Genomic DNA, 12,500 nt, shown 5'->3' on the forward strand with positions numbered 1-12,500 from the left:
GATGGATTCAGAAGAAATTTTACCTTATATTGAAATTTACAATTATGTATGTTTTTAAGAATGATTCATCTTTAGGTAATATTGTCCCTCTCATGCTTAGACAGAGTTTGATAACTGCATAAGCATAGATAGTTCTCAACTAACATTTCAGGTCATTGCTGACTTTGACCGCACACTGTCCCGGGTCTGGCATGAGGGAGCAATGTGTGAAACATGTCATGGTGAGTGAGACACATTGGGTTCTCTATGCCTCCTGTTCTTTCTGCTCACAAAGCTTAACATTAGATTATCATTAATGTTTAATACTTGTAGCTGTACTATAATATTCCTCAAATGTTTTTTCACTATTGAAAACTTGTCAAGTATTTTTATTTTTGAAGTGAATACAGTTCTTAAAAAATAGAACTTTTCGGTAACAGAATGCCATTTTTTCTTTTATTTGAAAAGCAGAGGCTTGTTATGGATTAACCCACCTTAATTTCACTACAGTTACTTCAAAGTACATTTCTGTTTTTCAGTATTAAATCAGAAAAATGTTGCATGGTAAGCTTATGTATATTTTATTTGTTATTATCACATTGATTTTCAAGTAGTTAACTGTTGTTCATCCTTAATACCTTGCAGTGTTAGTGATATTTAGTGGTTAGCATGGCCATAGGTATTTAGTATCATTTATTTTTACTGAACAATAATCCAGCACAATAAGAATTTCAACACAGGTTGTCCCATTTTAGCTATAGATCATAATGACTCATTAGACACTCCTTTCTCATTATTTTTCAATTGAATCATATGTAACCACTTGTTATAATGAATACAATGGATGAAGTTATAATGAATACAATGGATGAAGTCTGCAGTTATACAATACTGGATTAACATTTTTTTGTCACTTTAGTTTGGGATTTTGTAACAGGGATTTAGTAACACTTTCATAGCATATGTTGTCACATTTATAAGTCTTTTGTTCAATTTAGTGATACATATATGGATGCAGCAATTTTTTTGTTTAGATTTGTGTGCTAGCAGTTTTTGATAACACTTATTGCTGTTCATTTTTTGCTTATGGTAACATCTGGTTGGCTGTTGCTGCTTTGTATTTTAATATGATGTCATGGAATTATCATCAGCTGGCTCTGCCTTTGATTTTCTTGAGAAGCAACTCATTTTCATTATATATTACTATATCCCTTACTCAGAAGTAGCTTTTCATTGTGTGTGGCTTCTTTTGTTTAAATGTATATTGACTTGCAGTAGTACAAACATACTCATTGTCATTTTCAGCTGGTTTTCAATGTTGTATCTAGAGTAAGGTTGCTGTTAGTAGCACTAGAAAAAGATTATTGAAACTGTGACGATGAGAGCATTGTCCATCCAGAGTAAGGTTGCTGTTAGTAGCGCTAAAAAAAAGATTATTGAAACTGTGATGATGAGACCATTGTCCACGTTTCTTGGACAGAACTGACCGAAAAATTGACTGGAATTTAACACTGCACCACCCTATGCACTGTACATTATATCAGTCAGTTTCCTCACACAGCATAACTGTCATCTAAAGTAATATGAACAGTTCTTATACAGCAGTAAGCTAGTGCTTATTTTAAAACTTCTGGTCAACTGACGATAAGTGTTCATTGTTCATAAGCGGAACAAACCTTCGGTCTTAACAGTAGGATAATCCTTTTGCACTAGCTGGAAACTGGTTAAAAACAATCAAAGATTTTAAAGCAAGAAATCTGTGGCATCTGACAACTTGCGAGTATATGAGGTGAAAGCTGGTCACCGACCAGGCATAGAGCCCGTGATACATAAGTTTTTCTTTGACCTCTTGGAGAGTAGTCACTTGCGTTCTCCTTCCAAAGCCGGTTGCTTTGTTTGCCTGTGATTTCTATGTTTCAGTGTGTTTGTGTCTGTGCCTTGTTGATTATCATGGAGTCCTCCAATCCTTCTAGACCTCATCAATGCATGTGCCTTGGTATTCAGGGGTTTCCGTGCTCCATACTACATGCAGTAGATGCCGATCTAATTTTTGTACCATTACTAATCCTTGCCTGGGATGTTGTTCCTGGCCTGTGTCGCAGTGGAGGCCATTCTACAAGAAGAGGGAGCATCATAGAGTATCTACTTGTCCTTATTGGGAGAGTTTCTCACTTCCTCATTTGGAGAGTACAGCATCCCCTTCTTCCAGAAGCGTTCCCTCTGCGTCAGTTGTACTGCTGTCTCCTTCCTTTTCTTCCAGCAATTTGTCGTTGGAAGTATCAGGAGTTGCACATGATTAGATTATGTTTAATGTAGCCTCCTCTCCCACGGGATATAATGTCCTTCCCGAGAGGGAGGAGGCTACGCCTTTTGCTTCCTTTATTTCAGATTCAGAATCAAACGATGGTGGCTGTTTGAGCATCTCCAGGCCTATGGGGTGCCCCCTCTTTGGATGGCCTACTCTCATTTCTTGGCTGCTCATCACCCCGCTCCAGCCCCCTTCGCATTCCCCCCACCTCCAGGCCTACACTACTTTGGCTCTCGTGTGCTGCCTCCTAGTGGGACGCTTTTGTCAATGTTGACACTTACTGGAAGGTTCCTGCTGTGACAGTCTCTCCTGCACCTTTTAAAGATTCTTCTCTCTGCAAACATATTGTGGTTGACGGTCGAGAATCTGAGGGGACTTTGTTCCGTGCACGTGTTTCTCGTTCGTCTTCCAAAGACTGGGACCTTAAGGATCAGTCTCCTTCAGGATGTTCACATCGGCATCGTTCTCTGTCTCAAGGCCCTGCTCGTGTGTCATCGCAAGGCCATGTACTTGACTCGTTGCACGTCCATGTATATGTGATTCATCCTGGGAACGTGTACATGGTTTGTCGCACAAGCGCGTGCCTTTGAGGATTAATGGCTAGGAGACGCCTTGCTGCGAGATAAGTGAAGCCACTCAGGTCGCTGGCCGCCATATTGGGACTGGCAACTTAATCCCTGGGTCGACCGTAGGTGCGCAGCCTCACGATGACTAAAGTGTCACTCAATTGTTTTTAGTTTAATTGAAGAACAAGGAAGGTGATTATGATTATATTCGAAACCATTACCACTTGTCAAAATGTTCAAATAAAATAGTAGCTTATATTGCAGGCGTTTGTTTTTAAGTTTAAAAAGTCTTTACACTGTGAGGTCTGCATTGTTGCATTAATATTAACTGACTAATTTTCGTCACACCCTCATCAAATTAAAAACCAATGGAAAATTGGTGTATGTATCAAATGATGTTATTGATACATGCAATACATGTGAAAAAATATGAGGGAAATGTTGTCCTGCAACAAAACACTGAGGAGAGTTAACTTCCAAAATAATTAGTTAGTTCAGTATTGGCAGCTTTCAAAGGCAAAACAATATTTTCAGAGTTCGATTATCACATGTATGATACACAACCATTGGACAATCACTTGGATTTATTGATTAAAGCAGTAACTGAAAAATAATTGCAAGTGAGACATAATTATGCTGGTAAGCAGATTACTGCTAAACTTAATTCGCAGGTCGCAGGAAAGAGTTGCCAGATATATACTAAGCTAATTCAATTTAGTGGTCAATAATTCCTAATAGTAGGCGATAAACAGTAAGGACTAAGGAATTAGCAGACATAAAGAGAATAGCTTTAAATTTGGGCCAGTAATAGGCTATATGTATATTAGATGATGAAAAAGTTTGTATTGCATTTCTGAGTAATAAAGGAAGGTATTATGTATGATGAAATAATTAATTATGTTCTTTAAAAGAATAACAAAAAATGTCTATCACTTTTTACCTCCATTTATGCCATGAAAAGATGCATTATGAAAATAAAAGATGGGAAAAATAACTGAAGCGCTTCTATTAATCCTTATGGTTTGGTCTCTCTTTTGTCATTCCTGGGCTTGGCTGCCACGTGGTAAACTGGCTTCACTTTACTGAATGGTCTGACCCATGTGGGGCGTCTCCTAACCATTATTCCTCCAAGGCGTGTACATGGTATGGCTTGAGACCATGTACGGGTTTCTTCACATGGCCATGTTCCGGAGCCATCTGTTTCAGGATCTTCAGTAGTTAGGGACTCCATTCCAACCATTGGGAGGTATGACGCCCAGTTTCCTAGGGAAGCCTCTCCAGTGCCGTTAGGGAAGGATCCTTCCAAGCCACCTTCTTTGTGTTGTCGGTCTCCTTTCCCACAACCAGAAGAGGAAGAGACCCAGAGGTTATTGCTCTCATTCTTAAGTTCAATAATCTTCGGTGTAGAATGCAGACTCAGTCTTCTATGACCCTTATGGGTATAGAGGCCTTGCTATGTCCAAGGCAAGATACTAAGGCTTTGTTTGAGCTTCCCATGTTGGGGCATGCTCAGTCTATCTTGCAGTGTGTTAAAGCCTAAATTTCAGACTGAGATGGCTCTCTGCGCTCCAATAGGTCCTCGATATTCCTCTCTCCTCCTCTAGTGAGGCATAAGAAGTATTGACTGCCCTGGTTAGACTTGTGGCCCACTGTAGTAGCCAAGATAGTGTTGGATCTCGCTGAGGTAGGTTCAGTCAGTTCTTCCTCCTTTGTCAGGCTATTGCAGTCTGGGGCTAAGTCCTTTTTGTATCAAGGTCATCTTAGTGCAACTTTGTGGGCCAACTTCCTCCTGGCTAGGAGGGACGCGGCCTTGTCGAAGGCAGCAATGTCAGTAGGTTCGGAGTCCTTGTCAGCCCTCCGAAACGGGGATCTCCTTGAGTCGCAACCTCTATTCACAAGAACTCATTTAGAAGATGCGATCAACCGGCGATGAGTGGATACCGAAGATAGGCTAGTACATAAGGCAGTATGTAAATCAGAGGCTCATTCTCGTCCTCCTCTTCCCCCTCTGCAACACCAGACAAGATGGTCTCCTCCTGTCAAGCTGACCAGGTGTTCAACTTCTGTGAGAGCCTCTCGGTTTGCTTCTCTGTCAAAGTCAAGACAACAACAGCATCCCTTTCAGTCTCGCCCCTACAAGGCTGGGAGGGTCTCTAGAGGAAGGGGTGGAGGGGGTCGTCGGTAGAGTAGGTGCCTCTCCTTCTCTGTTGCCATGGGTAGGGGGATGCTTGGTGGGCCATTGGGCCAAATGGCAGTTGCATGGAGTGGAGAAGTGGGTGGTAGATGTCCTTCAGGTGGGGTATCTACTACCCTTCGACTTCTCTCCCCTTCTCTCGGACAGACCCCTTCTCAATCTGACGTATGCTCACGGCTCTCCGAAGTACTTAACTCTTCGGGAGGAAGTGTTGAAGATGCTGGACAAGGGTGAGGTGGAAGAAGTGCATTGTCCTTTACAGGGGTTTTGCAGTCAGATTTTCCTGGTTCCAAAGGCCACAGGCCTTTGGAACCAGGAACCTTTGTGAGGAAGATAAGGTTCAGGCTGGAGACGCCCCAAACAGTTTTGGCAGCGATAAGAGAACGACTTCTTTCTGTCAGTAGGCTTGATGCTCTCAGATTCCAGTCCACCCTTCATCCAGAAAGTTCCTTTGCTTTAGCCTCAGATTGACTACAGCCCCTCAGGTGTTCACAAGGGTCTTTGCCCTAGTCTTGACATGGGCTCATGCTCAAGGGATTTGCCTATTGAGATACCTTGATGATTGGCTGATCTTGACAAGCTCTAGGGAGAAACTACTTTAAGACCGGGATTGCCTTCAGTTTTGTCGGGAGCTAGGCACAGTAGTAAACCTGGAGAAGTCCAATCTGGTTCCCAGCCAGAGGGCTTTCTTATCTGTGTATGGATACAGATACAGCAGTGTCGAGGGTTTTTTCGTCGTACCAGAGTTTGGAGAAGTTCAGGTCAGTGTCAAGTTCATTCCTGTTATAGTCCGAACAATCAGCTCACCAGTGGCAGGTCCTTCTGGGGATTTTGTCTTCTCTGGAGAAACTGGTCCCTACTGGTCACCTTCACCTTTGCTCTCTACAATGGAGACTGGAGAAATTCTGGTCCCTGGGGGGATATTCCCCTCTGCAGAGAGTTCCTCTGTCAGAAGAGGTAAGGAAAGACCTTCGTTGGTGGTTGGACAACTAGAATCTCATGGTGGGAGCCCCTCTGCGTTCACCCCCTCCGACTTACTCCTGTTTCAGATGCCTCCATTGACAGTTGGGGTGTTCATCTGGAAGATCTCCTTGCCTCAGGTCATTGGAGTGCAGAGGACAAGCTGCTTCATGTCAACATTTTGGAGTTGAAAGCAGCTTTCCTAGGTCTCTGGGAGTTCTAGGAGAGGATAGAGGGTCATTCCATTGTGGTCCCTTATGTGAAAAAACAGGGAGGTCTGGTGTTTTGTCAACTCCATTCATTGACAGTCAAGTTGCACCTGTGGGCAATCAACAACTCAGTGGAACTCTCCGCCAGGTAGATTCCAGGCAACAGGATTGTGGTGGCCAACAAGCCAATTAGTCGGAACCAAATCCTGGGCATGAAGTGGTCTTTGCATCTGGATGGGGCAGACAGGCTTTTTCATGTTTGGGGAAGGACTATGCTAGACCTCTTTGCCACTCGCTTCAACAGGAAGCTGGAGGTTTACTGTTCAGTGGTCCTGGATCCTGTTGCTCAAGCAGAGGACACCTTGCAGCATCCTTGGGACAATCTCAAGGTATACGCCTTCCCTCCATTTTGCCTGATCTGTCAAGTTCTGAACAGAGTAATGAGTTTTTGAATTCTCTGGATGACTTTGGTGGCACCTCTGAGGCCTCAAGCGGAGTGGTTCCCGGACCTTCTGCCTTTTCTGTTGGAAGTTCCAAGAGATATTCCCCCATGGCAGCTCCTTTGCCAACTTCATGTGGAAGGGTTTCACCAATCCGTAGTCTGTGTCTCTTCACAGCTGGAGACTATCAAGTATCTCCTTCGAACGAGAGGTTTTTCTCAAAAAGCTGTGGGCCAGATATCTGGCCAGCTCAGAAAATCTTTGTCAGCAGTTTACTAGGGGAAATGGGCAGTCTACAGAGCTTCTGTTCAGCGGATAGTGGATTTTCTGATCTTACTCAGGGTTGAGAAAGGTATTTCTTTTTCAGCTATCAGAGGCTACAAAGCGACCTTGGACTTGTTTTGTGCCTGAAAGGCGTGGACATCTCTTCATCCCAGGAAATCTCCTTGTTGTTCAGGAGTTTTGAACACTCCTGTTCTCCATGAAAACTCAAGCCTCCTGCGTGGGATCTTTCTTTAGTCCCGAGAAGTCTCACTCGAGCTCCATTCAAGCCCCCTATGTCAGTCATCAGACAGGGATCTGACTCTAAAGACAGTTTTCCTGTTGGCCTTGGCTTCTTCAAAAAGAGTTTGGGAGCTTCATGACCCAAGTTATGACGTTAAATACACCAGGGGTTAGTGGTCTGTGGCCTTTGAATTTGTCCTGGAATTCGGGGCAAGACCCGAATCCCTTGGTGCTTGATGACAGATTTGCGTCGTTTTCTATTCCCTCACTGAATGGCTTTGTGGACAACAATCCACAAACGAGCTCTTGCTTTGCTCCATCAGAGTACTGTGATGCTATCTAAAGAGGACTCGTCACCTAAGACCTAGGTGCTGTAGGCGTTTTGTTAGCACAGGCTGGTCCAGAAGGGAAGGGTCCAAGAATTCTATTTCATTTTGGTGACAATTCAACAGGCTTACTCCTTCTGTAACTCAGTCTGTGCAGGCTAGAGCTCATAACATCAGAGGTATAAGTTCTCTTGGATTAATGAAAAACTTGTCTGTCCTTAGAATTTTGAGCACTGGTTCTTGGCTACTTCAATCCACGTTCACTTTATTTTACCTAAAGGACATTGCCTACAGGTCTTTGGACATTTCCTTGGGTCCGGTGGTGGCTGCACAATAATTTGTGTAATTCACCCAGTGCCCCTGGCGGGACAGTTTGTATCTTACCTAAGATGAGTGTGTGGAAGAGAGAATGAGTGAGTTGGCTGGCCTCTTTCTTTCTCTTTTTTTCCTTTCTTCTTCCTACAGGTGGGTCAAAGAATAGACATGTCATATGCTGGAACTGGCCTGATACAGGTGAGTAGTGTTCGTACTGGTAGTGGTTTTGTGTTGTTAATATACAATAGACAAATTTGCTATTCAGTAACAAGTGCTTCTCTCTCTAGCAAGGGGAGTGAGGAGTGGTGACAAACCTCTGTGGCACGCATGGTTTGTTGCTTGAACAGGCAGAGATTTCTTTATGCTCCTGGAATGCAGTGAATTTGATCATACAGCATTGTGTTTCAACCAGACAACTGAGTTTTTAAATATCTGGCTGTCTAATCCCTGACGGGCTTGGATCCCTTTCCTTAGAACTCCTTCTAGGAAGAGTGGTCATGTGGGTTACACTTCCAGCTGGTTTAGGGTACTTGTACCTCCCTCCAAGTATAAGTCTATGCTATTGTTAAGACTGAAGGTTTGTTCCTTGTATGAACAAATGACAAATTTTTAATCAATTTGGAATTTTCATAGCTAACAAACCTAAGGTCTCAACGTTTACTGCACACTTCTCACTGCCCCTCTCTCTTTTCCTGGGTTGGGGGAAAGACTGATACGTCACAGGGTTCTATTCCTGGTCGGTGACTAGCTTCCACTTCATATATGTATGAGTTCCCAGATACCACAGATTCCTTTCTTTACAATCTTTTGATTGTTTTTAACTGGTTTCCAGCTGGCACAAGAAGATTATCCTATTGTTAAAACCTTAGGTTTGTCAGCTATGGAAAATACATATTGATTAAAAATTTATCATTTTGGGAGCCTTTATAGCTGATGGCTGTCTTGTGGTGACTGCTAAAGACCTTTTTCTGTTGTTTATTACTGTCCTGTACAGTGGTACCTCAACATACGAAATTAATCCGTTCCGAGGTGGCCTTCGTAACCTGAGCTTTTCGTATCTTGAACCGCATTTTACATGTAAATAGCCTAATCCGTTCCAAGCCCTACAAAAACACCCCAGTAAATTTTATAATAAAGCTAAATTGACCAGTAAACAATGAAATACTACAACAATTTGAACCATTCAATACCTAACTTAATACATACTACTAATATGCACCTGTAAATAAAGTGTATTAGTGTACATGGTATACAAGAAATACTGTACGTACATACGTACGTATGTAGTAAAATGTGGAACCTTACCTTTCGAGTGAGGCTATCTCCGAAAGTGGCGATAGAGGAGGAGGACAAACGGCAGAATTTTGTGCGTACGTACACTTAACTTTACGAAACACATTAAAAAATGTCAGGAAATATAAACTAAACTTTACGAAACAAATTAACAAAACCGTAACACTTAACTTTACAAAAAAAAATTAAAATTAATTTTTTTTTGTCTTTTTTTTATTTTTACATTTTTTTACTTTTTTTTCCAATTTTTTCACCACTTTCAACTCTGTTTTTTTGTAGTATCAATTGGATCTTCCTTTTTGCTTACGCCTACTAAAGGCCTCTTTAAAAAATAAGTATCCAAGGAAGATTGCCTCTGCCTACTTTTCACAATGTTCCTGAAACGACTCAGGCAAACGTCATCGAACTGCGTAAGCATACGACCTGTGTAAGCCTTTTCGGGGTGTCTCTTATGAAAAGCAGCTAGAGCATCCTTAATTTCTGCCGTTGTCATAGGGTCGTCCTCCTCCTCGCCGCTGCTAGAGAACTCTTCTTGAACGACGTTATGTTGCATGGCCTCCAACTCCTTCAGGTCATCCGTTGTAAGCTCCTTTTGGTGCTCCTCGAGAAGGTACTTGATGTCATCCTCGTCGACAACCAGCCCCATGGACTTGCAACGATCTCGTCAAGATCTGGTTGCGAAACAGTTTCAGGATCGTCAACTGTTCCTGAATCTGCATCAGCTTTCTTGGCGGATACGGCATCAGGCCAGAGTTTCCTCCACGAAGAATTCAAGGTTCGCCCCAAAACCTCCTGCCAAGTTTGATCGATGAGTTGGATGCATATCACAATATTGAAATGGTCCTTCCAAAATTCACGCAAGGTAAGGTTTGTGGTATCGGTGATGTCGAAACATCTCTTGAAAAGATGTTTGGTATACAGCTTCTTGAAGTTCGATATCACTTGCTGGTCCATGGGCTGGAGGAGAGGGGTGGTGTTAGGCAGAAGATAAAGATCCTTTATAAAAGAATACTCTGCTAGGATATCTTCCTTGAGGCCAGGAGGGTGAGCAGGGGCATTGTCCAACAACAGCAGACATTTCAGAGGGAGGCGCTTCTCTTCCAAGAATTTCTTCACTGTCAGGCCGCCACACAGATTTACCCACTCGGTGAACAGAATCTCGTTACCCAGGCTTTCGCATTAGCCCTCCACATCACTGGAAGCTTCTCCTTTAGCACTTCGTGGGGCTTGAAGGCTCGAGGAGTCTCCGAATGTTAGACAAGTAGGGGCTTCACCTTGCAATCCCCACTGGTGTTCGAACAAAGTGCGAGCGTAAGCCTGTCTTTCATAGACTTATGCCCGGGTAGCTTCTTCTTTTCATGTGTGATGTATGTCCGATGAGGCATTTTTTTTCCAAAAAAGGCCAGTCTCATCACAGTTGAAGACTTGCTGAGAACTGTAGCCTTCCTTGGTCATCATCTCATCGAACGTCTTAATAAAGGTTTCGGCCGCTTTCGTGTCTGAGCTGGCAGCCTCCCCATGCCGCACCACCGAATGGATGCCAGTCCGTTTACGGAATTTCTCGAACCACCCATACGAAGCCTTGAAGTCTGGGGTTGGCGTTGATGGCCCTTCTCCGTCGTCTTCGGCCTGGGGAATCAATCGCTGAAAGTAGCGCTGGCCTTGTGGCAGATTGCAGTCTCGGTTATCGTATCGCCAGCTATTTCTTTGTCTTTTATCCAGACAAGAAGCAGCCTTTCCATCTCGTCGTGCACGTGGCTCCTCTTGTTAGACAAAATAGTCACGCCCTTGGAAGGTGTAGCTGCTTTGATGGCTTCCTTCTGGTTAAGGATGGTACCTATTGTCGACGGATTTCGGCCATATTTCTTAGCAATCACACTCAATCGCATGCCAGCTTCATACTTCTTGATTATCTCCATCTTTGTCTCCAAAGAAAGCCTCCTCTTCTTTCCATGAACTTCAACTTTCTTGGGGCCCATGACTACGTATATACTGTATACTGTACGTAATTAAGTTATGTAGTACGTATACGTATGTACTAAAGTTCTCACACAACACGATAAAGTAGTACTACAATGAAATCACTAATGAATTCATGTTAATAAACGAAATCGTATAGAACGAACGAATTCGGCGTGCGTATAGAGACAATGCTGCTACCGAGTGGCCGAAAAAGCACGCCACTACGTAGATGCATGATGGGAGAGATGCTGACCAATAGAAGAGCAGAATCTTATGGCGGTGACTATCATCAGGAACCAAAGGGAGAGTGGGAGGATGGTGGCGAGTCTTACTCAGTTGGCAGCGCGCGAGTTTTAAAATTGTTATCGGTGGTCCGGACAAATCTCGGGACTTTCAGCAACAACCTTTATTATCCTGAACTATTTTTGTATGTAGAGCCAAAAAAATCTTTGTATTTGCTTTTGTAACTTGAATTTTTCGTAAGTTGACCCTTTCATATGTCGAGGTACCACTGTATTTGGCTTAGGAATTGCAGATGGTAATTCATATTTCTAGTTGATTTTTATGTCTAAACTAGGGAGACTGTTATACAACATAGTTCATTTCACATTTTTGTATTACTAGATCTTTCTGTATCACAAGGTTGTTGACATGGCAACAGTTACTGTTATGAACTTCTGATAAAATTATTTGGTATTTTGACAAGACTAAAGAGTAAAGACCAATGCAGACAGCAGACACCCAAGATTAAAGACCTTTGCAAACACCCCAGTAACCCCCTAGGAGAGGGAAATACAAGTCTCCATTTGCCAGAACACAATACATAATTGTTTAGTTTCAATACAAATCTATCACTTATAATTATCTCATCTATGTTTTTCAAAATCATTCCAGTCACTTTAGTCCTTGTTTAAATGAAAGCACCAGTTAACCAAAAGTAGTACGTATTGCATATGCATAAGTGGATCGTCATGGGCTCCAGCAGCTGCAACAGACATTCCTCAATGAGCTTCTGAAGTTCTTTACAGTGTTTCTAATGTTTCCAGAGTTGCTTATTTATCTTGAATGACTACCCTCTTATTGTCTTCCTTCATGATGTTTTGTCTTCATGTTTTTCACTCTAGCAACTGGTGGTCAGGAAGTTCTTTGCCACCCCAGACTTGTAGCCCCTTGTTGTAAAGGGATGTTATAGAGCAGCAGTTACCAGAGTTTTTAATCACATTCCATTTGTGTATATCAGGTACCCTGTTAATGAAAGAGGTACTGTTAAATGAACTACTAAAAATGGCTACTCCTCAAGAAAAGGCTCAATGTGTTCCATGGTTTATTGAAACAAAATTAGATACACAGATTCTGCAAAACTACAGAACTAAGTAGTATGGAAGAGATCCACCATCATGTCTGTGGATTTGTGCATGGCACAAGAAATATATGGAGACAGGGA

General features: G+C 42.6%; 1 protein-coding gene across 7 annotated transcripts in view; it reads left to right on the top strand.

The window, feature by feature from the left end:
* Positions 1-12,500, top strand: part of LOC135211118 (cytosolic 5'-nucleotidase 3-like) — a 250,829-nt gene that overhangs the window by 175,436 nt on the left and 62,893 nt on the right. Inside the window, exon 4 of one of the 7 annotated variants that reach the window (XM_064244223.1) lies at positions 152-221. The exons of the other annotated variants lie outside the window; for them this stretch is intronic. Within the exon in view, the coding sequence (XP_064100293.1) occupies positions 152-221 (70 nt within the window). The remainder of the gene's footprint in view (positions 1-151; positions 222-12,500) is intronic. 7 annotated transcript variants of the gene reach the window in all.

This window comes from Macrobrachium nipponense, chromosome 4 (genome assembly GCF_015104395.2).
Source record: "Macrobrachium nipponense isolate FS-2020 chromosome 4, ASM1510439v2, whole genome shotgun sequence".
Taxonomy (NCBI): domain Eukaryota; kingdom Metazoa; phylum Arthropoda; class Malacostraca; order Decapoda; family Palaemonidae; genus Macrobrachium; species Macrobrachium nipponense.